Source organism: Salmo salar, chromosome ssa22, assembly GCF_905237065.1.
Source record: "Salmo salar chromosome ssa22, Ssal_v3.1, whole genome shotgun sequence".
NCBI classification, from domain to species: domain Eukaryota; kingdom Metazoa; phylum Chordata; class Actinopteri; order Salmoniformes; family Salmonidae; genus Salmo; species Salmo salar.
In genome coordinates, this window is record NC_059463.1 from 31,903,615 (window position 1) to 31,931,587 (window position 27,973).

The window sequence follows — 27,973 nt, forward strand, 5'->3', positions numbered from 1 at the left end:
TAGCGTGTAAAAATGTTCTGTCCTCGGTTGCAACACTCAGTACCGAGTTCCAAACTGCCTCTGGAAGCAATGTCAGCACAAGAACTGTTCGTCAGGAACTTCATGAAATGGGTTTCCATGGTCGAGCAGCCGCACACAAGCCTAAGATCACCATGCGTAATGCCAAGCGTCAGCTGGAGTGGTGTAAAGCTCACCGCCATTGGACTCTGGAGCAGTGGAAACGCATTCTCTGGAGTAATGAATCACACTTCACCATCTGTCCGTCCGACTGACAAATCTGGGTTTGGCGGATGACAGGAGAACGCTACCTGCTACCATGCATAGTGCCAACTGTAAAGTTTGGTGGAGGAGGAATAATGGTCTGGGGCTGTTTTTCATAGTTATTTAGTCCACTAATACAGGACTACTAAAGGCCCAGTGCCCCCAATTTTCTTTAAAGATTTTTCAGGGTGTGCTGGAGCACCCCTACTTCCCGCGGCTATGCTTGCTTCCGTTTGGCTCCTAGAGTAAACGGTAAACTGTTTCTGTTGCAAAACTATTTGCAACAGAATCCGACTAATGAATACACCCCTGGCTAGGTAGCCCTTGGGAGAATCTAAATGGCATACTCCTCGTGTCCTCTCTCCTCGCCTCCTTCTCAAAATCCATTGGATGAGAAAGCCAGAGGTCCCTCCCCTTTGACCTTCTCTTCCAATGGGTTTTGAGTGGACACGAGGAGTATGCAGTTGAGATTCTCCCCTTGTTTCACTACACTTTAATCATTTTTAATTTCATATACAAAACACTAGTCATACAGGAGGTATACTAGTCTAGTCACTAGTCATACAGGATGTATACAAACAAACAAACATATGCTAGAGGGTACAAATAATTACAGGTTATGGAAAGGCCTTAAAAGACAGACCTATTGACTGTTTTTACAGCTTTCTTATTCAAAAAATGTAGAATGATCTTAATTTACTGCTCAAACTCCTTATAGAAAACAAGTGTTTTTTTATTAGTGAATTTACATTCATGAATATACAATGTTTCCATTAAAATAGTTTTTCGTTAACCTTATTATAGTTAAGGACACTGAGCAGCACTTTCTCCCATAATAAACAAGTCATCAAAAATATTATCAATTTTAAATCTACAAATATCTTGCTATCATTTCTTTACAAGGAGACAATGCCAAAATAAATGCAAAACTGTTTCTGGATGCTCATCACAAAAAGTACTGTTAATGTATTTTTTTGAGTTTCTTCAGGTCATGATTCGTAGGGTAATATTTATGGATTTGACCTTTCACTACACTTTTTAAAAATACATTTTTTAACAAGATCAGCTTTAAAACCATAGCTTTCTGATTCATTTCTGTCATGAGATACAGTTGTTTGCATCATCTCGTATTGCTTTGTTTCTTTTAGTTTTTTGCGTTAAAATAATCTTTATTTCATATTCAATGGGCTATATTTTAAACAGAGGATTAACGTCAATACATTACATCACGTTTATATTTTACACTTTCCATGCTCTGGCACTACTGTTTCCACCAATCACAGGAAACAATAACGTCATATGTGTTTCCTGGGGCCTCCTTCCTTTCAAAAAAATAAAACGATAAAAAAAATAATGGTGTCGCACCGCCCTTTTATTTAGCAATTAGCCAGCAACTACCCCCCCCCCCCGGTGATTTATAATAGCTTTTGAGATAATCAACGCCATTGCTGAGGCCCAGGAAGGATTTAAAAGGTAATGCAGCTTCTCAATGACTTGACCGCCTGCATATATATTAGCTATGTACTCAGCTTTAAATTGCGCAATGGTTTGCTTTGTTGCTTATCATTTAATGGCGGCTCCCTTTCCGTCTCCTCGTCGTCAAAGGGGAAGGTGGCGGTATTGCTGACGTCTGACGCGGGTACTTGCGTGCCAGTGACTCGGCGTTACACAAATTCGCTCATTGTCCAAAAGCACATACAGTGGGAGTTAGCGAACTACAAGGCATATGAGACCTGGAGAAATTAAGAATATAATCTGGTTTATTCAACAACGGCAATGTTTAGCAAGCCAACTAACGTTACATAGTTTGCTGACTGACACGTTACCCGGCCTAATATGACAAATTGGCTAACTAGCAATCGTTAATGTTTGCTAGCAAACGTATTCAAATTAGAGGATACTATCTAACTTGTTCTTAGCCAACGCTGCAGTTAACCAGCTAGCTAGCTCCGGTAACGTTACCGAGTTAGCAATGTTTAGCTACTTAGCTAACATTGCCACAGTTAGTCTTTAGGTTTAGTGCTGTCAGCAACTTAGCTAGCTAGTTAGTTACGTTACTGAATTTCAAATCAAAGTGTAATAGTCGCATGCGCCGAATACAACCGGTGTAGACTTTACAATGGAACGCTTACTTACGAGCCCCTAACCAACAATGCAGTTTAAAAATATATACGAATAGGGGGGGGGGGAAAGTAGCAAGTAATTAAAGAGCAGCAGTAAAATAATGATAGCGAGACTATATACAGGGGGGTACCGGTTAGTGATGCACCGATATGACGTTTTTGACCGATAGAGAAACTATATTTTAAAAAATTTGACTTTTAAGCGTTCTAGTGCAGTTAAATAGTTAATAACACACACAGACGCAGCGGTCTAAGGCAAGATGCGTCACCACAGTTCATGATTCGAATCCAGGCTGTATCACATTTGTCCGTGATTGGGAGCCCCATAGGGTGGCGCACAATTGGGCCTGAGTCATCCGGGTTTGGCCGTCATTGTAAATAAGAATTTGTTCTTAACCGACTTGCCTCGTTAAATAAAGGTTACACACACTGACCTAAAATGTATTTTGTTGGCATTTACGTATGTCCCCATTACCAGTAAAACATAATCCAACCTCATTTATTTCACTTACATGCTGTACTGTTTCGTTAATTTTTTCAGTCGTTTCATTTTCAACCTGGATTTCAATGGAACGCCGTTTGGGTCTTTGCGTGTCAAAAAATATACATGTCAAATAACACTATTTGATGTGTCATTTAAGCTTGTTGACCAATCAGGACCAGAATATGACTGCACGTCACATAATAATTTAAAGCGTTACTGATTTTTTTACGTAGTTATTACACATTGATTACACTATCACTTGTATTTCATGTCTCCACGATTCATAGATACGTATGCTATGATGCTGGTAAAGTTGTCTCGCCATAAAAAAATATTTTAAAAAGCTAGCTAGTTCATGGATGCAAACAATGTTCTTCCCCAAAAACAGCAAAACGACATCTGTTTCAGTAGCTATATAGTTAGCTAGCTAACTATATAGCTAGGTGTCATCATCTAAAATAACCCTAATTTATAAGACCGTTCATATTTGATTAATGGTGGTCGGACCCGTCTATGTGATACTAGGCACAATAAGGATTAGCCACAATAGTGGACTTTGCGGTTAGCCTTCAATTAAAGTATGGCATAATTCTACTATTTGTATTTATTTGCATCACTGTCAATGACATACTTTTATTTTGAAGGCAAATCGCAAATTCCACTTGTGCCTAATCCTTATTGAGGCTAGCTTCACAACACATAACCCTGTCAGGTCGAGCATCACTAGCTAGATGAAGCTAGCTGGCTGCTTATAACATTAGCTTTGGGCAACAGGGTTAAGTAGCTGGCTAGTTATTTATTTTCATGAACTGAAGTTTAATTTCAATAGGTGAACAACAAGTGGCAACCTAGCTAATACTTACTCACAAGGATTCCTAAATAATTGCTAAGAATAATGAAAATGACTGCAGTTTCTACTGGTACACCAATACAACCAGTTTTCAGCCTGGTTGTATTGGTGCTAGCTAGGTACCAAGCTAAAGCTAGCAACCCCAGAAGTTGCATTCGAACAAATGATGCATTATTACCAACGCGGTATTGTAAACACATTGTTCGTGGCTGGGGTTTGCTTGTTTGCAGACTTTTTTTGTACAGCTTTGACAGTGCTACTGTATCTTCTTTGACACGCAAAGACCCAAACGGCGTTCCATAGTATATATGTCTTGAAGCTAATAGCAGTGACGCTATTACTGTGTAACTCCGGTAGGTCAACATCTGAAAAATAGCACACTTGATAGTGTGTACCGGTGCTCAACCAGTCGGCCAAAGCCAACATCACCCACGACCGAGAACGGTTGATTGTCAAGGGCAATGAATTCCATTATCTTGGCTTTAATGGATTTTGCCATTGAGTTGTCTCGCTGAAATTTTCTTACTCTTTCAGATGACTGATTCACACAGTAGACATTGTGGGCTAGGTTAGGAATGCTTTGATGCACGTGTAGCTTAACATTTTACGTGGGGTCATTACGTCATGTGCCTACGTTATATAGGTATGCACGTCGGCGTTAAACTAGACATCGGACAATACCGATGTTAGCATTTTTAGCTAATATCGGCCGATTCCAATATGTTCACCGATATATCGTGCATCCCTAGTACCGGTACAGAGGCAATGTGTGGAGGCACTGGTTAGTTGAGGTACATGTAGGTAGAGTTATTAAAGTGACTATCATAGATGATAAAAACAGAGAGTAGCAGCGGTGTAAAAGAGGGGGAGGGGCAATGCAAATCATCTGGGTAGCCATTTGATTAGATGTTTAGGAGTCTTATGGCTTCAGGGTAGAAGCTGTTTAGAAGCCTCTTGGACCTAGACTTGGCGCTCCGGTACCGCTTGCCGTGCGGTAGCAGAGAGAACAGTCTATGACTAGAGTGGCAGTAGCCTTTGACAATTTTTAGGGCCTTCCTCTGACACCGCCTGGTATAGAGGTCCTGGATGGCAGGAAGCTTGGCCCTGGTGATGTACTGGGCCGTACGCACTACCCTCTGTAGTAGAGGTCGACCAATTAATCGGAATGGCTGATTAATTAGGGCCGATTTCAAGATTTCATAACAATCGGTAATCAGTATTTTTTGCCACCGATTTGCCGATTTTTATTTATTTATTTATTTTTTATATTTTTTTTTAGTATTTTTATTTTATTTTTTTACAATTTTAGAAATTTTTAAATGTTATTTTTTTATATATATATTTTTTAAATGTATTATTATTTTTTTACACCTTTTATTTAACTAGGCAAGTCAGATTAAGAACACATTCTTATTTTCAATGACGACCTAGGAACGGGGGTTAACTGCCTTGTTCAGGGGGGGATTCGTTTTTGCAACCTTCCGGTTACTAGTCCAACGCTCTAACCACCTGCCTTACATTGCACTCCACGAGGAGCCTGCATGGCAGGCTGACTACCTGTTACGCGAGGGCAGCAAGAAGCCAAGGTAAGTTGCTAGCTAGCATTAAACTTATCTTATAAAAAACTATCAATCTTAACATAATCACTAGTTAACTACACATGGTTGATGATATTACTAGTTTATCTAACGTGTCCTGCGTTGCATATAATCGATGCGGTGCCTGTTAATTTCTCATCAAATCACAGCCTACTTCGTCAAACGGGTGATGGTTTAACAAGCGCATTTGCGAAAAAAGCACTGTCGTTGCACCAATGTACCTAACCATAAACATCAATGCCTTTATTTAAAGTCAATACACAAGTACAGTGGGGGAAAAAAGTATTTGATCCCCTGCTGATTTTGTACGTTTGCCCACTTACAAAGAAATGATCAGTCTATAATTTTAGTAGTAGGTTTATTTGAAAAGTGAGAGACAGAATAACAACAACAAAAAATCCAGAAAAACGCATGTCAAAAATGTTATAAAATGATTTGCATTTTAATGAGGGAAATAAGTATTTGACCCCTCTGCAAAACATGACTTAGTACTTGGTGGCAAAACCCGTGTTGGCAATCAGAGGTCAGACGTTTCTTGTAGTTGGCCACCAGGTTTGCACACATCTCAGGAGGGATTTTGTCCCACTCCTCTTTGCAGAACTTCTCCAAGTCATTAAGGTTTCGAGGCTGACATTTGACAACTCGAACCTTCAGCTCCCTCCACAGATTTTCTATGGGATTAAGGTCTGGAGACTGGCTAGGCCACTCCAGGACCTTAATGTGCTTCTTCTTGAGCCACTCCTTTGTTGCCTTGGCCGTGTGTTTTGGGTCATTGTCATGCTGGAATAACCATCCACGACCCATTTTCAATGCCCTGGCTGAGGGAAGGAGGTTCTCACCCAAGATTTGACGGTACATGGCCCCGTCCATCGTCCCTTTGATGTGGTGAAGTTGTCCTGTCCCCTTAGTAGAAAAACACCCCCAAAGCATAATGTTTCCACCTCCATGTTTGATGGTGGAGATGGTGTTCTTGGGGTCATAGGCAGCATTCCTCCTCCTCCAAACACCGTGAGTTGAGTTGATGTCAAAGAGCTCCATTTTGGTCTCATCTGACCACAACACTTTCACCAGTTGTCCTCTGAGTCATTCAGATGTTCATTGGCAAACTTCAGACGGGCATGTATATGTGTTCTTGAGCAGGGGGACCTTGCGGGCGCTGCATGATTTAAGTCCTTCACGGCGTAGTGTGTTACCAATTGTTTTGTTGGTGACTATGGTCCCAGCTGCCTTGAGATCATTGACAAGATCCTCCCGTGTAGTTCTGGGCTGATTCCTCACTGTTCTCATGATCATTGCAACTCCACGAGGTGAGATCTTGCATGGAGCCCCAGGCCGAGGGATATTGACAGTTCTTTTGTGTTTCTTCCATTTGCGAATAATCGCACCAAATGTTGTCACCTTCTCACCAAGCTGCTTGGCGATGGTCTTGTAGCCCATTCTAGCTTTGTGTAGGTCTACAATCTTGTCCCTGACATCCTTGGAGAGCTCTTTGGTCTTGGCCATGGTGGAGAGTTTGGAATCTGATTGATTGATTGCTTCTGTGGACAGGTGTCTTTTTTACAGGTAACAAGCTGCGGTTAGGAGCACTCCCTTTAAGAGTGTGCTCTAATCTCAGCTCGATACCTGTATAAAAGACACCTGGGAGCCAGAAATCTTTCTGATTGAGCGGGGGTCAAATACTTATTTCCCTCATTAAAATGCAAATCAATTTATAACATTTTTGACATGTGTTTTTCAGGATTATTTTGTTGTTATTCTGTCTCTCACTGTTCAAATAAACCTACCATTAAAATTAAAGACTGATCCTTTCTTTGTCAGTGGGCAAACGTACAAAATCAGCAGGGGATCAAATAGTTTTTTCCCCCACTGTATATATTTTTAAACCTGCATATTTAGTTAATATTGCCTGCTAACATGAAATTGCGTCACATCTCTAGCGTTCATTGCACGCAGAGTCAGGGTATATGCAACAGTTTTGGCCGCCTGGCTCGTTGCGAACTAATTTGCCAGAATTTTACGTAATTATGACATAACATTGAAGGTTGTGCAATGTAACAGGAATATTTAGACTTAGGGATGCCACCCGTTAGATAAAATACGGGACGGTTCCGTATTTCACTGAAAGGAAAAAACGTTTTGTTTTCGAGGTGATAGTTTCCGGATTCAACCATAGGCACCAGCAGGCTCGTAAGCATTCATTCAAACAGCACTTTCGTGCGTTTTGCCAGCAGCTCTTCATTGCGCTGTTTATGACTTCATGCCTGTCAACTCCCAAGATTAGGCTGGTGTAACCAATGTGAAATGGCTAGCTAGTTAGCGGGTGCGCGCTAATAGCGTTTCAAACGTGACTCGCTCTGAGACTTGGAGTAGTTGTTCTTCCCCTTGCTCTGCATGGGTAACGCTGCTTCTTTGGTGGCTGTTGTCGATGTGTTCCTGGTTCGAGCCCAGGTAGGAGCGGGGAGAGGGACGGAAGCTATACTGTTACACTGGCAATACTAAAGTGCCTATAAAAACATCCAATAGTCAAAGGTATATGAAATACAAATCGTATAGAGAGAAATAGTCCTATAATCCTATAATAACTACAACCTAAAACATCTTACCTGGGAATATTGAAGACTCATGTTAAAAGGAACCACCAGCTTTCATATGTTCCCATGTTCTGAGCAAGGTACTTAAATGTTAGCTTTCTTACATGGCACATACTGCACTTTTACTTTCTTCTCCAACACTTAGTTTTTGCATTATTTAAACCAAATTTGAACATGTTTCATTATTTATTTGAGGCTAAATTGATTTTATTGATGTATTATATTAAGTTAAAATAAGTGTTCATTCAGTATTGTTGTAATTGTCATTATTACAAATAAATGTTAAACAATCGGCCGATTAATCGGTATCGGCTTTTTTGGGCCCTCCAATAATCGGTATCGGCGTTGAAAAATCTTAATCGGTCGACCTCTATTGTAAACTGTCATGGTCAAAAGATATTGATGCAGTAGTAGCTAAGATGGGAAGAAGTCTGTCTCTAATAAAGCGATGCTCTGCCTTAACAACACTATCAACAAGGCAAGTCGTACAGGCCATAGTTTTGTCGCACCTTGACTACTGTTCAGTCGTGTGGTAGGTGCCACAAAAAAGGACTTAGGGAAATTGCAATTGGCTCAGAACAGGGCAGCACGGCTGGCCCTTGGATGTACACAGAGAGCTAATATTAATAATATGCATGTCAATCTCTCCTGGCTGAAAGTGGAGGAGAGATTGACTTCATCACTACTTTTATTTATGAGAGGTATTGACATGTTGAATGCACCAAGCTGTCTGTCTAAACTACTGGCACACAGCTCGGACACCCATGCATACCCCACAAGACATGCCACAAGAGGTCTCTTCACAATCCCCAAGTCCAGAATAGACGGTGGGAGGCACACAGTACTACATAGAGCCTTGACTACATGGAACTCTATTCCACATCAAGTAACTATGCAAGCAGTAAAATTAGTGTGTTGTGAAATCTGTGAATGTATTGTAATGTTTTAAAATTGTATAAACTGCCTTAATTTTGCTGCTGCTCTAGTCTAACCAATACCCAAACGGAGATTCAGTGACAAATAAAAAAAATCTCATTCATTTATCAAGACCAGTCCTCATGCTTGTCTCAGAGCAGCGCAAAACGGTGCTAAAATATACTGCTCAAAAAAATAAAGGGAACACTTAAACACATCCTAGATCTGAATGAAAGAAATAATCTTATTAAATACTTTTTTTCTTTACATAGTTGAATGTGCTGACAACAAAAATCACACACAAATAATCAATGGAAATCCAATTTATCAACCCATGGAGGTCTGGATTTGGAGTCACACTCAAAATTAAAGTGGAAAACCACACTACAGGCTGATCCAACTTTGATGTAATGTCCTTAAAACAAGTCAAAATGAGGCTCAGTAGTGTGTGTGGCCTCCACGTGCCTGTATGACCTCCCTACAACGCCTGGGCATGCTCCTGATGAGGTGGCGGATGGTCTCCTGAGGGATCTCCTCCCAGACCTGGACTAAAGCATCCGCCAACTCCTGGACAGTCTGTGGTGCAACGTGGCGTTGGTGGATGGAGCGAGACATGATGTCCCAGATGTGCTCAATTGGATTCAGGTCTGGGGAACGGGCGGGCCAGTCCATAGCATCAATGCCTTCCTCTTGCAGGAACTGCTGACACTCCAGGCACATGAGGTCTAGCATTGTCTTGCATTAGGAGGAACCCAGGGCCAACCGCACCAGCATATGGTCTCACAAGGGGTCTGAGGATCTCATCTCGGTACCTAATGGCAGTCAGGCTACCTCTGGCGAGCACATGGAGGGCTGTGCGGCCCCCCAAAGAAATGCCACCCCACACCATGACTGACCCACCACCAAACCGGTCATGCTGGAGGATGTTGCAGGCAGCAGAACGTTCTCCACAGCGTCTCCAGACTCTGTCACGTCTGTCACGTGCTCAGTGTGAACCTGCTTTCATCTGTGAAGAGCACAGGGCACCAGTGGCGAATTTGCCAATCTTGGTGTTCTCTGGCAAATTCCAAATGTCCTGCACGGTGTTGGGCTGTAAGCAAAACCCCCACCTGTGGACGTCGGGCCCTCATACCACCCTCATGTTGCTGGGTTGTTACCCTCCTACGGCCTCCTCCATGTCTCCTGATGTACTGGCCTGTCTCCTGGTAGCGCCTCCATGCTCTGGACACTACGCTGACAGACACAGCAAACCTTCTTGCCACAGTTCGCATTGATGTGCCATCCTGGATGAGCTGCACTACCTGAGCCACTTGTGTGGGTTGTAGACTCCGTCTCATGCTACCACTAGAGTGAAAGCACCGCCAGCATTCAAAAGTGACCAAACATCAGCCAGGAAGCATAGGAAGTGAGAAGTGCTTACCACCTGCAGAACCACTCCTTTATTGGGGGTGTCTTGCTAATTGCCTATAATTTCCACCTGTTGTCTATTCCATTTGCACAACAGCATGTGACATTTATTGTCAATCAGTGTTGCTTCCTAAGTGGACAGTTTGATTTCACAGAAGTGTGATTGACTTGGAGTTACATTGTGTTGTTTAAGTGTTCCCTTTATTTTTTTGAGCAGTGTAGTTGTAGGCTATTGCTTCAAATCCTATTGCTTCTAACTTCAATATGCTCTTTAAATAAATAAGACCTACACCCAATTTTAAAAGCACATTACTCAACACTAGTGAGACTCAAGTCGCCTACGGTATATCGAATAATATGTGTCTCTTCGCCAATAATTACATATGGAGGATTGGAGGATATTTCTATAATTGAGTGATATTTATTCCCATAGTAATTCGTGATGGATCCATAACTAAATAAACATCGGCATTTTGAAAGTATTTTTATCATTATTTTATTAACGGAAACATAAAGATGCCATTATTAGTTACATTGTTTTAGTTTGAACATGCAGACTGGCACTAAGAACAGAACAGCGGGAACGTTTCCCTAGTCAGCTCCATTATTAGTGCATTTCCCCTTAAAGTGTTGCCAGTGTGGCGGCGTGGGGGTCCACCCCCTTTCATCCTCCCTTCCCCATGGGCTAGGTCGTTCTTCTGTATGCACTAGCCTGCGACCCATCCCGTGTCCCCAGCCCTCGTGCCTTGAACCTCGCGTGCTTTCAGTGGATACAGCTGGAGAACTGCAAGGCAATCCCATTGTGCGCCACTCGGGAGCCATGACCAATATATATTGTCCTGCTAATAACAGGGTGAATAATACATCTGTGAGAAAATCTAACGGGCTTTTGTATAGTTCTAAATTAATAATAACTGTTTTGTTTAAAAAATAACAATATTTTGGAGATTTCGTTTTCAAATAACATAAAATAAGCGAGGGGAAAAAGGCCATTCTTGAACATGGGGTGAGACATTGTCACTAATTTGTAAATAAAGCCAGTTATTTAGAATTATTTCTATTTTTAGAGGGAGAGAAACCATAAAACTACAGTCATCTCATGGGTCATCTCCCAGTCAAGGCCGGCACAGGTATTGAACCAACCTCTGTAGCAACACACAGCACTTGCACTGCTATACAGTGTCTTAGACTGTTGCACCACTCAGGCGCTGTACAACGTGACCGGTCGGGAGTGGCCTACAGTAAGACCAAAATAAAATAACCTTAGTGTAACAACAGTTTTAGTAAGTAATACTGAAATCGTGCACAATTATCAGTTTCTCTTTAGGTTTATGTCACCCATTCATTGTCAGTTAGAGACACAGTAGGACCCAAAAGCATAATCAGGGCTCTAACTCCCCCTAGCGCTAGTCTGGAGCAATGAAGTGGTGACGCAGGGTACTGTACTAAATCACAAATTACCTCTAAATCCCGCAGCATAATCACACAACTTTTAGTGGCGAAACCACTGTAGATACTGTGACTCCATGTGAATATATATATTTTTTTAATTATATTTATTTAGCTAGTGCTAGTCAGTTATACCTCAGCCAAAACTCTGGTAGGCTATTTTTCATCCTACAGCTTGTTCTCATTTATTTGTATCATGTCTCTCTTGTCCCTCTGCAGCTGACATGTGGGCAATATGTTTGGAACATCTTATCAAAAAAATTAAATGTCACATGCTTCACAAACAACAGGCATATACTAACAGTGAAATGCTTACTTACGGGCCCTTCCCATTAATGCAGAGAGAAATAATCTAAAGAAAATAACACAAGGAATAAATAGACAATGATTAGGGAGTTTAATAGGCACATGCACAGGGTTGCAGATTCAATTACAGGGTGCAGTGAATTTCTCCAACAATGTAGGACAAATATAATAATAGAAATTAAAATTGTATTTTTATCATCACATACACTGCTGCTAGTGCTTATTTTATATCCTGTTGCCTAGTCACCTATATGTGCACATCTACCTCAATTACCACGTACCCCTGCAAATCAATTTGGTACCCCGTGTGTGTGTATGTGTGTGTACATACATGCATGCATACATACATACATACATACATACATACATACATACATACATACATACATACATACATACATACATACATACATACATACATACATACATACATACATACATACATACGGGGACAAATATAATCATAGAAATATAAATTTTATTTTTATATAAATTCAATTTCTATTATTATATTTGTCCCCGTATATTAGTGTATATATATATATACACGGGGTACCGAATTGATTTGCAGGGGTACGTGGTAATTGAGGTAGATGTGCATAGAGGAGTTCTGTATCTATAATTCTTAAAATAATTGTTATGCTTTTTGTGAACGTTTATCGTGAGTAATTTAGTAAATTGTTAGCGAATTCCCCGGAAGTTTGCGGGGAATTTGCTAGTTCTGAACGTCACATGCTAATGTAAAAAGCTGGTTTTTGATATAAATATGAACTTGATTGAACAAAACATGCATGTATTGTATAACATAATGTCCTAGGGTTGTCATCTGATGAAGATCATCAAAGGTTAGTGCTGCATTTAGCTGTCTTCTGGGTTTTTGTGACATTATATGCTAGCTTGAAAAATGGGTGTCTGATTATTTCTGGCTTGGTACTCTGCTGACATAATCTAATGTTTTGCTTTCGTTGTAAAGCCTTTTTGAAATCGGACAGTGTGGTTAGATTAACGAGAGTCTTGTCTTTAAATAGCTGTAAAATAGTCATATGTTTGAGAAATTGAAGTAATAGCATTTCAAAGGTTTTGAAAATCGCGCCACAGGATTCAACTGGCTGTTACGTAGGTGGGACGAATTCGTCCCGCCTAGCCCAGAGAGGTTAACATCCGCTTCATCGGACCACTTCCGTATTGAGCGCGTCACTTGTACTTCCTGTTTGAGTTTTTGCTTGTAAGCAGGATGGGGGGTATACTGTACCTGCACCAAAACCCTGCACCTTTATTTTCATGACTGATCAAAACTTGTTTTCTCATGGCTCTCTTGTCCCTCTGCATGATGAGTGAATCTCTCACATTGGAGATCACGCACCAGTTGCTGTTAACAAAGCGACACACCCCTCCCCCTTTAGTTTTACCCCAGGCTGCCATCCGGTCTAGATGAATAATGGAGAAATCTGCAAGATATACTGTATATTATCCATGTCATTGTTCAGCCAAGACTGCGAAAAACACAGAATATTACAGGTTCCGTTGATAGGACAGTCTCAAACGGAGCTCATCCAGTTTGTTCTCCAGTGACTGCTCATTCGCTGCCAGAACAGAGGCCAATAGAACAGAGGGCAATACATAATATCTCTGCCATCATAGGATATGGCGGAGACATTTATATACAAAAAAAGTTCAGAATAAAAATAAATGGCAGAATTGGTCAGGAGCATGTAAAATGTCCATTATCTACTGAAGTGCCATCTTGGTCACTTTAAATCACAATATCACTTGGCCATCTTGGAATCACAATCAATTCACAGTATCGAATCTCATTGTATATATAGAATCACAATACATACCATATTGGCAGCTAAGTATCATGATAATATTGTATCGTGAGGTCCCTGGCAATTCCCAGCCCTATCTGTTTCGGTTTCAGTCACAGGAGGTTGGTGGCACCTTAACTGGGGAGGAGGGACTCGTGGTAATAGATTTAGTGGAATGGTATCAAACATGGTTTGATGCCATTCCATTCGCTCCATTCCAGCCATTATTATGAGCCGTCCTCCCCTCAGCAGCCTCCACTGGTTTCAGTGTGTATTGATGGATCAGGGACTCTAGGTAGACTCAGAGAGAGCAGCAAGACTTCACTCAGACACAGTTAGAGTATCTGCACAGGTGCACGAGTGTGCTTCACGCTGTTACAACGTGAAAGCAACGGAACCAACACAGCAGAGAATTTGAGCCTTGCACTTCAATGCTCTTAGTTCAATTGAGTACAGGCTTAACTGAATGACAGAGATGGAATATGATTGAATAGTTTGGAGTAGGCCTCGTGTCCGAGGAATGCTCCTCAGATGCTGATGACAGGTTGCCCTATGCAGCCCCTGGTGGAGGTGGAAGGCTGTTGCTGCGACATGTACGACCGCGTGTTCCAGTTCCCGCTAATATTCAGCAACTTCTCACAGCCATTGAAGAGGAGTGGGACAACATTCCACAGGCCACAATCAACAGCCTGATCACTCTATGCAGCCCGACGGTTATGTGTCACGCTGCATAAGGCAAATGGTGGTCACCAGATATTGACTGGTTTTCTGATCCACGCCCCTATCTTTTTTGTATGGTATCTGTGACCAACAAATGCATATCTATAATCCCAGTCATGTGAAATCCATAGATTAGGGCCTAATTAATTTTTCATTTGACTGATTTCCTTATATGAACTGTTACTCAGTAAAATATTTGGAATTGTTTTCTTCAGTATATTACAAATTGATGGTCCTTGAAAATAGAAAGTGACGATCCAGTCAGACCAGCATAATGAATGAACTGTAACTACATTTGTTTAGGAAGTGTACCCACTACTGTTGTTAACTTTGCATCTACGTTATCTCACTGAGTCTACCTTTTAAAACTTCTTATGGCTGGAATCCCGGTAATGGGATCGATATGACAACAGCCAGTGAAAGTGCAGGGCGCCAAATTCAAACAACAGAAATCTCATAATTAAAATTCCTCAAACATACAAGTATTTTACACCATTTTAAAGATAAACTTGTTGTTAATCCCACCACAGTGTCCGATTTCAAAAAGGCTTTACAGCGAAAGCACACCAAACGATTATGTTAGGTCAGCAACTAGTCACAGAAAAACACAGCCATTTTTCTAGCCAAAGAGAGGAGTCACAAAAAGGAGAAATAGAGATTCAAATTAATCACTAACCTTTGATGATCTTCATCAGATGACACTCATAGGACTTCATGTTACACAATACATGTATGTTTTGTTCAATAAAGTTCATATTTATATCAAAAAATCTCAGTTTACATTGGTGCGTTATGTTCAGTAATGTTTTGCTTCCAAAACATCCAGTGATTTTGCAGAGAGCCACATCAATTTACAGAAATACTCATCATAAATGTTGATGAAAATACAAGTGTTATGCATGGAACTTTAGATAAACTTCTCCTTAATGCAACCGCTGTGTCAGATTTCAAAAAAGCTTTACCGAAAAAGCACACCATGCAATAATCTGAGTACGGCGCTCAGACACAAAAACAAGCCATACATATATCCGCCATGTTGGAGTCAACAGAAGTCAGAAATAGCATTATAAATATTCACTTACCTTTGATCTTCATCAGAATGCACTCCCAGGAATCCCAGTTCCACAATAAATGTTTGTTTTGTTCGATAAAGTCCATCCTTCATGTCCAAATACCTCCTTTTTGTTCGCGCCTTCAGTTCACAAATCCAAATCCACGGCGCGCAGGCCAGACGAAAACTCAAAATTCCATTACAGTTTGTAAAAACATGTCAAATGATGTATAGAATCAATCTTTAGGATGTTTTTATCATAAATCTTCAATAAGATTTCAACCGGAGAATTCCTTTGTCTTTAGAAATGCAATGGAACTCAGCAACCTCTCACGGGTGCGCGCATGGCTGAAGAGCATGCCCTGCTGGCAGACCCCTCACTCAATCAGCTCTTATTCTCCCCCACTTCACAGTAGAAGCCTCAAACAAGGTTCTAAAGACGGTTGACATCTAGTGGAAGCCTTAAGAAGTGCAATATGACCCCACAGACACTGTATATTGGATAGGCCAAGACTTGAAAAACTACAAACCTCAGATTTCCCACTTCCTGGTGGAATTTTTTCTCAGGTTTTTGCCTGCCATATGAGTTCTGTTATACTCACAGACATCATTCAAACAGTTTTAGAAACTTCAGAGTGTTTTCTATCCAAATCTACAAATAAAATGCATATCTTAGCTTCTGGGCCTGAGTAGCAGGCAGTTTACTCAGGGCACCTTATTCATCCAAGCTACTCAATACTGCCATCCAGCCATAAGAAGTTAAGAGGACATGAAACAAAATTCACAGGACAGTACAGGATGGAATATTCACTCCTGTCGCCCTCTAATCTGACTGTGTGTTTGCAGATGTCTCTGGGGGGCTCTCCTGTGACGGTGGTCCAGCTCCCTGGGGGTCAGTTCCAGGTGCAGGGGGTGATCCAGTCATCGGTCATCCAGTCCCCACAGGTGCAGACTGTTCAGGTTAGCCAGGCCTGAGTTTTTCAAAGATTTAAAAGAAAAGGAAAGTAGACAATGAATGTAGGGTGTTCCAGCAAGAGTGGACATCGAAATATGTCTTTATTGAGGTATCGGGGAAAGCTGTGTGCTTAGTGTGCAAAGAGAGCATCTCTGTCTTGAAGACTACAACTTGTCCCGACACGAAGCATGCAGTGAAATGTAGGAATATGTCTTCTGAGCAGAGGGCAAGTGCATCGAAAGCATTGCTTTCTCAGTTGCAAAACCAGCAAGGACTTTTCACAAAACTGCATTCAGCAAATGACAGAATTGCGAGAGCTAGCTGTGTACTCTCCCACAAAATTGCTAAACATAGCAAGCCATTCGCTGAGGACAAATTCATTTAAAGAATGTTTTTAATTGACTCTGCAGCAATACTTTGCCCCGACAAGAAAGAGCTGTTTGAAAATGTTTCCCTGTCAAGACGAACAGTGGCACGGCGTGTTGAGGACATCGCAGAGAATATGGAACAACAGTTGAAAGACAAGGTAAAGGATTTCTCATTGGCCCTGGATGAGAGCAGTGATGCACGTGACACGGCGCAGTTGTTGATATTTTTACGAGGCATAACCCCAGACTTTGAAATTACAGAGGAGCTTGCTTCAGTGCAGTCAATGAAGAGCATAACCACAATATTTATTGGAGGAGGTTAATAAGTGTGTGGCAAAGCTGGGACTGAATTTTCAAAAGTTATCCAGTGTGACCACAGATGGGTGCCCAAACTTGACAGGAAAAAACATTGGCCTTTTGAAAAGGATACAAGATCAAGTAGCTGAGCTGAACCCAAATCAGACAATTATTTTCCTGCATTGCATTATTCATCAGGAAGTGCTCCGTAAATGTGTTCTGAAAATGAGCCATGTTGTGGATACAGTCACTAAAGTGGTAAACTTCATAAGAGCAAAATCTTTAAACCACAGGCAGTTTATCTCACTGTTGGAAGAGACAGAGTTGGGTCATGCAGATCTCCCCTATCACATAAACGTGAGATGGCTGAGTTTGGGGAAGGTGACTAAAAGGGTCTGGGACCTGAAGTCGGAGATTGCGGAGTTTTTGCAAATGAAAGGAAATATGTGGATTTCCCTCAACTGCAAGATAAAGAATGGTTGGCTGATTTTGCCTTCACTGTGGACATCATGGCCTTCATGAATGAACTGAATTCCAAACTACAAGGGAAGGGCCTTTTGCACATCAGGTGTACAGCCTTGTCAAAGCCTTCAAGGGAAAATTACTCCTCCTGACCCACCAAGTAAAAACCAACAATCTCACCCACCTTCCAACACTACTAGTCTGTTCCCTATCAGATGACCAGCGGGAGAAGTATACATCGCTGCTGCGTGCTTTGAACGGTGAGTTCTCGTCATTTTGAGGATTTCAAAGTGTTGGAAAATGACATACTGTTGGTTTCCTCTCCCTTCACCTTCAATGTGGATAACGCTCCCACTGACCTGCAACTTGAGCTTATCGATCTTCGGTCTGATGCAGTGATTGGAGACCTATTCAAAACAATGTCACTGACAAGGTTCTATGCATCTCTCGATGAACAAAACTTTCCAAAGATTAGGAGTCATGCTCAGAAGATGTTTGTACTGTTTGGGTCAACCTATGTATGTGAACAGACATTTTCAGTGATGAAATATAACAAGTCAAGGCACAGATCATCTCTTACTGACTCACCTCTCAGCAATCCTGAGCATAGCGACGTCAGAAACTATACCTGACTTCACTGCTCTAGTCAATGCCCATCAGAGACTTCATTCCTCACACTGATTGAGTAGTTTAAATGGAATGTTGAGCTCTCTCTCTTGTGTCCGTGGTGTTCTGTCCGTGGTGCTGAATGCACAGTGTACTTTTCCCTCTGTGTAGTTCATTGCATGTTTAATAATGAAAATATATACCAAAAGGAGAACATGGATGTGGTTTTTCTGTGCATGTTAAAAAAGAAAAGTAAGAAGCATATCTGAATGGGATTTATAGTAGATATCTGTCAACACAGTCATACACATGATGTAAATCCTGTAATATGATTCTGGCACTTGATGGCAAAATTATATTCTAATGTGGCCCTCCATGGAAAATAATTGCCCAGGCCTGAGGTTATTTTATATATATATATATATATATATATATATATATAACCAGGTAGGCCAGTTGAGAACAAGTTCTCATTTACAACTGCGACCTGGCCAAGATAAAGCAAAGCAGTGCGATTTAAAAACAACAACACCGAGTTACACATAAACAAATGTACAGTCAATAACACAATAGAAAAATCTATGTACAGTGTGTGCAAATGTAGAAGAGTAGGGAGGTAAGGCAATAAATAGGCCATAGAGGCGGAATAATTACAATTTATCATTAACACTGGAGTGATAGATGTGCAGATGATGATGTGCAAGTAGAGATACTGGGGTGCAAAGGAGCAAGAGGATAAGTAACAATATGGGGATGAGGTAGTTGGGTGTGCTATTTACATTTTGGCTGTGTACAGGTACAGTGATCGGTAAGTTGCTCTGACAGCTGATGCTGAAAGTTAGAGAGGGAGATATAAGACTCAGTGAGTTTTGCAATTCGTTCCAGTCATTGGCAGCAGAGAACTGGAAAGAAAGATAAGAGGAGCTCCTCAACAACCAGGAACTAGGCCTGGGCCCATGTTCACAAACATCTCAGAGTAGGAATGCTAATCAAGGATCAGTTTTGGCTTTGAGATCATAATGAATAAGATGACATGGATAGGGGGAACCTGATCCTAGATCAGCACCATCTCTGAGATGCCAAATGAATACTGGCCCTGGACTACAGTGAGGTGTCCCCTGTTCTTCTAGCATAACTTAAATCTGTTAACCTTTATCCTACTGTATTACTATGGTAATGTGTGATTGATGTGAGGGTATCTCTATCTTGTACACCCTAGAACCCCCACATTCTGATCTTAGGTATTAAGTAAACATAGTAGATGAGTAACCCATCATGTCCTGGCACCTCTTCTCTCCTCTACAGAGCCAGGGCTCAGACAGTGACGACTCCCACGACTCCTCAGACAGTGGAGCCTCCGCCCAGAAGACCAGAGATATACTGGCCAGACGGCCCTCCTACAGGTAGCTGCCACCTCACTGTTGTGTCCAAAACACTATCTTAAGTTGCCCATTTGTAATAGTGAAAAGAAGTGTGTGCAGACTGCAAGGTCACTGCTGGACTGGGATGTTAAATAGTATCCATGATGATGTGCAAAAACAGTCAATCTCAATTTAGAATTAGTGAACTGAAATCCAACAGTGATACTACATTGATGTTACCTTTTGGATGTTTACTAGTTAGCCACCTATTCTCTATAAAATGTTCCAATCTCATTCGTTTGATTCTGTAGCATAGAGTGTTTTTTGTTAATTACCACCTCGTGCCAAAACAACAAACATATAATAGAATGATCAATCTTTATGGTAATATTTTAATGGATGAGTAATCTCCTGCTTCTTCCTGGTGGTCTGTAGAAAGATCCTCAATGAGCTGTCTGCTCAGGAGGTGGCGTCACGGAACGAGGGAGAGGATGACAACCCTGCTTCCTCTGGCATGACCACAGTGACAGTGCCCAACACCCAGGCAATCTACCAGACCAGCAGCGGCCAGTACAGTAAGGGTTGCCGTACTACATAGTGCTACAACACCGTCCTACCAATGCACCACTGTCATCATAAATAGATGATATATTTGGATATTGTTAGAATTGGAGGCACTTGTTAAGTAATGGATCATCAATGATGGGCTTCTGCAGTTTTGTGAAAATATACCCCACCGCAGGGGGCAGGTTGTGCCAAATGGCTCCAGAGGTGTGTTCATGGTGTGTGTTCCCAAGGCAACAGCAAGACCACATACAGTCGACACACATTGAGTATGCATTATGTCGATGGATGAAATCCTCTGTTTAATGACAAATATAACTAAATGTCATGTAAAATGTAATCTACATGTATTTTATTTAACTAGGCAAATAAATTAAGAACAATTTCTTATTTACAATGACGGCCTAAAGTAATTATCATGAGAGGACCATAAAAAATAACTAGTAATTCTGCATACTCCAAGAAAGGTTAAAATCTCACCATTCTGATAACAAATAGTTATAAATTGCTGAGGCGTAGTCACTTTTGGTCACAAGCTCAAGTACACAGTACAAATATGATAAACCTTTGAAATATTTTGATTTCCTATTCAACAAAACTGTAAGGCTTGATTACTTATATGCTCTCTAAATATAGAATAATCAAATTATAAAACAACTAAGATGTCACCCTCTGTATTACTGTAAAATACATATTTGTATGTTTAGGGTTAGAGAGCATTTGCATATTTTAGCTTGGGTTCCTAAACTCACCTTTCATCTACCGTTCAAAAGTTTGGGGTCACTTAGAAATGTCCTTGTTTTTGAAAGAAAAGCAGATTTTGTCCATTAAAATTACATTGTAGACATTGTTAATGTTGTAAATGACTATTGTAGCTGGAAATGACCGTTTTTTTATGGAGGATCTATATAGGCGTACAGGGGCCCATTATCAGCAACCATCACTCCTGTGTTCCAATGGCACGTTGTGTTAGCTAATCCAAGTTTATAATTTTAAAAGGCTAATTGATCATTAGAAAACCCTTTTGCAATTATGTTAGCACAGCTGAAAACTGTTGTTCTGATTTTAAAGAAGCAATAAAACTGGCCTTTAGACTAGCTGAGTATCTGGAGCATCAGCATTTGTGGGTTCGATTTACAGGCTCAAAATGACCAGAAACAAAGAACTTTCTTCCGAAACTCGTCAGTCTATTCTTGTTCTGAGAAATGAAGGCTATTCCATGTGAGAAATTGCCAAGAAACTGAAGATCTCGTACAGCGCTGTGTACTACTCCCTTCCCAGAACAGCGTAAACTGGCTCTAACCAGAATAGAAAGAGTAGGAGGCACTGGTGCACAACTGAGCAAGAGGACAAGTACATTAGTATGTCTAGTTTGAGAAACAAATGCCTCACCAGTCCTCAACTGGCAGCTTCATTAAATAGTACCCGCAAAACACCAGTCTCAACGTCAACAGTGACGAGGCGACTCCAGGATGCTGGCCTTCAAGGCAGTGTTCCTCTGTCCAGTGTCTGTGTTCTTTTGCCCATCTTAATCTTTTCTTTTTATTGGCCAGTCTTAGATATGGCTTTTTCTTTGCAACTCTGCCTAGAAGGCCAGCATCCCGGAGTCGCCTCGTCACTTGATGTCTACGCTGTAAAATGTCTACACTGTATTTCTGATCAATTTGATGTTATTTTAATGGGCAAAAGTTTTTAGGCAATTTCTAAGTGACCCCAGACTTTTGAACGGTAGTGTATATTTTTTATTTAACCTTTATTTAACTAGGCAAGTCAGTTAAGAACAAATTCTTATTTACAATGACGGCCTACCCCGGTCAAACCCGGACGACGCTGGGCCAATTGTGTGCCGCCCTATGGGACTCTCAATCAAATCAAATTTATAAAGCCCTTCTTACATCAGCTGATATCTCAAAGTGCTGTACAGAAACACAGCCTAAAACCCCAAACAGCAAGCAATGCAGGTGTAGAAGCACGGGGGCTAGGAAAAACTCCCTAGAAAGGCCAGAACCTAGGAAGAAACCTAGAGAGGAACCAGACTATGAGGGGTGGCCAGTCCTCTTCTGGCTGTGCCGGGTGGAGATTATAACAGTACATGGCCAAGATGTTCAAATGTTCAATAATGACCAGCAGGGTCAAAATAATAATCACAGTGGTTGTCGAGGGTGCAACAGGTCAGCACCTCAGGAGTAAATGTCAGTTGGCTTTTCATAGCTGATCATTCAGAGTATCTCTACCGCTCCTGCTGTCTCTAGAGAGTTGAAAACAGCAGGGCTGGGACAGGTAGCACGTCCGGTGAACAGGTCAGGGTTCCATAGCCGCAGCAGAACAGTTGAAACTGGAGCAGCAGCATGGCCAGGTGGACTGGGGACAGCAAGGAGTCATCAGGCCTGGGGACAGCAAGGAGTCATCAGGCCAGGTAGTCCTGGTCATCTGAGAGAAAGAGAGGAAGAGAGAGCATACTTAAATTCACACAAGGCACCGGATAAGACAGGAGAAATACTCCAGATATAACAGACTGACCCTAGCCCCCTGACACAAACTACTGCAGCATAAATACTGGAGGCTGAGACAGGAGGGGTCGGGAGACACCGTGGCCCCATTCGACGTATGTACGGCGGGACCAAATCAGAAAGATAGGTAGGAGCAAGCCCATGTAATGCTTTGTAGGTTAGCAGTAAAACCTTGAAAGCAGCCCTTGCCTTAACAAGAAGCCAGTGTTGAGAAGCTAGCACTGGAGTAATATGATCAAATGTTTTGGTTCTAGTCAAGATTCTAGCAGCTGTGTTTAGCACTAACTGAAGTTTATTTAGTGCTTTATCCGGGTAGCCGGAAAGTAGAGCATTGCAGTAGTCTAACCAAGAAGTGACGAAAGCATGGATTACTTTTTCTGCATCATTTTTGGACAGAAGGTTTCTGATTTTTGCAATGTGACGTAGATGGAAAAAAGCTGACTTTGAAACAGTCTTCATATGTTCGTCGAAAGAGAGATCAGGGTCCAGAGTAACGCCGAGGTCCTTGACAGTTTTATTTGAGACGACGGTACAACCATCAAGATTAATTGTCAGATTCAACAGAAGATCTCCTTGTTTCTTGGGACCTAGAACAAGCATCTCTGTTTTCTCTGAGTTTAAAAGTACAACATTTGCAGCCATCCATTTCCTTATGTCTGAAACACAGGCTTCCAGCGAGGGCAATTTTGGGGCTTCACCATGTTTCATCGAAATGTACAGCTGTGTGTCATCCACATAGCAGTGAAAGTTAACATTATGTTTCCAAATGACATCATCAAGAGGTAAAATATATAGTGAAATCAATAGTGGTCCTAAAACGGAACCTCGAGGAACACCGAAATTTGCAGTTGATTTGTCAGAGGACAAACCATCCACAGAGACAAACTGATATCTTTCCGACAGATAAGACCTACACCAGGCTAGAACTTGTCCGTGTAGACCAATTTGGGTTTCCAATTTCTCCCAAATAATGTGGTTATCGATGGTATCAAAAGCAGCACTAAGGTCTATGAGCACGAGGACAGATGCAGAACCTCGGTCTGACGCCATTAAAAGGTCATTTACCACCTTCACAAGTGCAGTCTCAGTGCTATGATGGGGTCTAAAACCAGACTGAAGCGTTTCGTATACATTGTTTGTCTTCAGGAAGGCAGGTAGTTGCTGCGCAACAGCTTTAAAAAAATTACAAAATAAATCAATCACGGCCGGATGTGATACAGCCTGGAATCGAACCAGGGACTGTAGTGACGCCTCTTGCACTGAGATGCAGCGCCTTAGGCCGCTGTGCCACTCGGGAGCCCCCATTTATTAATTTTGTCCGTCTATGACAGTGTTTTTTTTGGTTTAAAATCTATTAATTATTTTAGATTACTTTGATAAAGTTTGCAATAAATAGATCTCTGAATGTGACAAAACCACTCTCCCCTGCTGCACAACAATGTAAGGATTGCAGACATGTGCTTTGTTTGTGGCTGTGATGTAGGGTTCAGCCAGGACTTGGATAGTCACCACAGCTTAAATTGGTGTCAGACTTCACGAACTAGTCACACAGGCTGAAGAGAAACACCTGTGTCCGTGAGGTCCAGGGTTACCGCTCAATGCAAGCCATTTCGATCTGCGGTTTCCATGTAACTTCTGTGCAGCATGAGTAGGGAGTAGGGAGCTAACACACTTGAATAATGCAACACGGCATGTAGAAATGTTGAAACTGTTAATTACTGTTCGCAAACAATGTCCATACAGGCTAAAACACTTTACAATGCAACTGGTATCGATTTTCCATATCGGTACCCATCACTAGTAGTTACCATCGCCCCTAATTTCCTGTTTGTTTGTCTGTAGTTACCATCGCCCCTAACGGCACCATTCAACTGGCCAACCCTGGGTCAGAGAGCCTTCAGGGCTTACAGACTCTCACCATGACCAACTCAGGCCAACAGCAGGGCACCACCATCCTACATTATGCCCAGACGCCCGATGGACAGCAGCTACTCGTGCCCAGCAATCAGGTGGTCGTACAGAGTGAGTATGGCTTCATGACTCACGGTAAGCTTTGAGATAATACCATAAGGAGAAGTACCCAGTAGTTTTCTCGTTGTCACTGAAGCCTCCCTGAAGGTGTGTAAATATGCACTGATCCCAGCTTGCAGACCCCATTGTAATGTGTTGAGATTTATAAAGAGGAGATGCCCTCATCTATTGTTTTGATTGGCCTCATCCCCCTCAGGTGCAGGAGGAGAGATGCAGACGTACCAGATCCGCACGGCACCCACAGTGCAACAGACTGTCGTCATGACTTCCCCTGTAGAAATGTCTGAGCAGAAGACTGGCGACCCCACCATGAAGAGAGAGATCCGACTCGCTAAGAACAGGTGTGTGTGTGTGTGGGCATAAGGATGTGGTATGAAGGGTCTGTGTGTGTACGAGGATGTATTGTGGCAGTGCACAGTTGGTCCATTTGTGTGTGTGTGTGAACGTTAAAATGTAAAGGGATTTAGGTTGTTTTTCTACTTATTATGTACTATAGCTTTGTAAGACTATAAATGGCCAACCACCCAGCTTTGGAGTCGTTAGGTCTATTTCCCTGCTTTTGAGAGGAGCTGGCTGCTGTACCTGGAGACCTCCAGCAATTGCGTTAAGCTAACAACTTGCAGACTTAAATTATGTACAAACGGCACGCAGAGACATAAAAAGGGTATCCATGAGCTCATGTGACTCTGGGTAACTAGAACAACGACCTAAACCTAAAACAGTATCCCTTTAAATGTAATCCTCTAAAGCAGTTTTCTGTGTTTCTCCCGGGCAGGGAAGCGGCCCGTGAGTGTCGCAGGAAGAAGAAGGAATACGTCAAGTGTCTGGAGAACCGTGTGGCCGTGCTGGAGAACCAGAACAAGACTCTCATTGAGGAACTCAAGACGTTAAAGGACCTGTACCGTGTCAAAACAGGATAACCAGGAGGACAAGAAGAGAAGCTGGCCAGCGAGCAGGACTTTTACCGTCAGCAAGCGGCTCTGTTCTGCCACATGGACAACGCGGGGTTAACCGGGAACACCTTTAATTTCACACCTGAAATCATCGTCCTCAGTTTGTGTTTTATACTCTTTGTTTTAACAAACACGTCATGAGCGGTGGCCATGGCATGTGTCCATATAAAAGACAATGAAAGGGTGTGAAAGAGAGGTTGTCTGTTTTTAATCAGAACTCTTTTTATTGAGCTAACAGATTGGATAACTAGTGCTTAAATGTTTATTTGTGTATATTTTGTGAGCACATGGAAGGTGTGAATTGTGAGCATAATCATTGACAATCAATTTCCAATTGTGTCCCCCTTTGCCAGAATCCGCTCCTTTATTTTCCTAATTTTTGTTTAAAAAAAAGTGTAGCAGTGGGCTCAATCTGCTGTTTTTAACATCAAACATTTATCAGCTGAATTGTTATTGTATGATGACCTCCATGACTTCATGGTGTGATTCATGTGTCTTATGTGAACCAGCTATTTTCACCCCACCCCCCTTTCTTTCCCCCATGAGGAAATGTTACAAGTCTCATTCCTTACCCTTGTAAGGGGTATTCGATAAGATGGTGTAAGGCTGAATTGGCTGTTACTAAGACAATCTATCAGGGAGAACACACAATGTCAGGGTAGTATTTATTTTATATTTCTGGAGACGGTGCGGGGATGAGCAAATAAAATAAAAAGAGGGAAAGCAATATCACTCATTCTGTAAATGGAAATAAATATTTTTCCAAATGTTTTCCAAATGTTCTTTTGGCTCACTCTTTTGGGCTTGTTTCCTGGACACTGAGCCTAGTCCTGGGTGGGGTGTATTCATTACGTCTTGCAATGGAAACCGTTTACCATTTAAGAACCAAACAGAAGCGAACGAAACTGGGAGGGACCTACCTGAATTTGTTCAATAGAAACACTTGTTTTTGTTGCAAGTGTTTTCCGTTTGGAGTAAACGGTTTCTTTTGCAACAGACTGTTGCAAAAGAATCAGTATAATTAATACATTACAATCAGTATAATTAATACATTACTCAACAGTTGCAAAATGTTCTGTTTTGCAATGATAACGAGTGTTTCTATTGGACAAATTCAGGTAGGTTCTTCCACGTTTGGTTCCAAGTGAATACACCCCTGGACTAAAAAGGTATGTTCAATTGAAAGTGCATTTTATTGCAAAACCAGTCTTAAAGGGATATTTTAGCCAAAAACTTAGTGTCTGAGAAATGAGTCCAGTCGCCCCATTTAGTGACTAGTGTTTGAGGTTATGGGTATACTACGACCTCTAGTGGTCTCTAGCTAGGTTTCCATCCAATTGGTGACCGAATAAAAGTGGGCAGAAATGTAACCTTAATTTAACTAGTCAGGTCAGTTAAGAACAAATTCTTATTGACAATGACGGCCTACCTTGTTCAGGGGCAGAATGACAGATTTTTACCTTGTCAGCTCAACGCTCTAACCAGTAGGCTACCTGCCGCCCCACATAGAGTGCAGGTAGGTTAGTCTACATGAGATTATGGATAAGAGTAAGAATATTTGTATTCGTCAAAAAGCAGTCGAGCATCATGTCACCAAAATAAGACCCTCGATATTAGAAAGGCACATCAAGATCACTGCACTTTCACCACCCTGCATGGTTTCCCGAGTCATAGTGGGAGGACCATACGCCATATCATTGTGTGACTCCAAGTTTATTTTGATTTGATGGTTGTATCAATATTTGGGCATAAAGGCATTTCCACCACAATTCATTTTACTGACAAAAAGATCCTACCATGTGTAACAAAACAAGTTCTCTGTTTGCATTTATAAAATTGTACCGAAGCTTCCTGCTTCCATCACAGCTGTCATGATTTAAAAAAAATATATGTTTTGCCTTTACTCGCATAAAAACTGCAGATGGAAACGTGGCACAGTTCTGTGACTAGTCATACCTATAAAATAAAATATGACAGCTGAAACAGGAAGTTTCGGTACAATTTTATTAGTGCTGACAGATCATTTGTTTGTTCGACATGGTGGGATCTTTTTGTGTCAGTAAAATGTATTATGTAAGAAACCTACAGTGTTGAATAAAAATTTACTGCTTGAAGTGTTTCCATTACCCATTTAGGCAAATTGTGCATTAATAAATTGGTGACAGCTTGTATGCCCTCCCACCTACATTGCCTTCAGAAAATATTCATACCCCTTGACTTGTCACACATTTTGTTGTGTTACAGCCTGAATTCAAAAATGGATTAAATATATATTTTTTCCCCCTCACCCATCTACACACAAA

General features: G+C 41.4%; 1 protein-coding gene across 3 annotated transcripts; it reads left to right on the top strand.

Moving 5' to 3' along the window:
- The first annotated feature begins 1,579 nt into the window (after positions 1–1,579).
- On the top strand, positions 1,580–27,839 carry LOC106583172 (cyclic AMP-dependent transcription factor ATF-1). 3 transcript variants are annotated; one of them, XM_045705566.1, is made up of 7 exons: positions 1,580–1,734; positions 16,410–16,523; positions 19,557–19,654; positions 20,048–20,187; positions 24,529–24,708; positions 24,914–25,058; positions 25,493–27,839. In XM_045705566.1, the coding sequence occupies exons 2-7, from the start codon at positions 16,410–16,412 to the stop codon at positions 25,635–25,637; spliced, it is 822 nt and encodes a 273-aa protein (XP_045561522.1). In that variant the 5' UTR covers positions 1,580–1,734; the 3' UTR covers positions 25,638–27,839. The 3 variants fall into 3 exon arrangements, with proteins under 3 accessions (XP_045561522.1, XP_045561523.1, XP_014022528.1); XM_045705567.1 differs by having other exon boundaries at positions 16,410–16,508; XM_014167053.2 differs by lacking the exon at positions 16,410–16,523 and having other exon boundaries at positions 1,672–1,734.
- The last annotated feature ends 134 nt before the right edge of the window (positions 27,840–27,973 follow it).

Bases quoted from the DNA above. Each gene is read 5' to 3' on its own strand.
- LOC106583172 (XM_045705566.1), top strand. From the start codon at position 16,410: ATGTCTCTGGGGGGCTCTCCTGTGACGGTGGTCCAGCTCCCTGGGGGT. The intron at 16,524-19,556 runs GTTAGCCAGGCC...TCTCCTCTACAG, and splicing joins CACAGGTGCAGACTGTTCAG to AGCCAGGGCTCAGACAGTGA. The intron at 20,188-24,528 runs GTAAGGGTTGCC...GTTTGTCTGTAG, and splicing joins GACCAGCAGCGGCCAGTACA to TTACCATCGCCCCTAACGGC.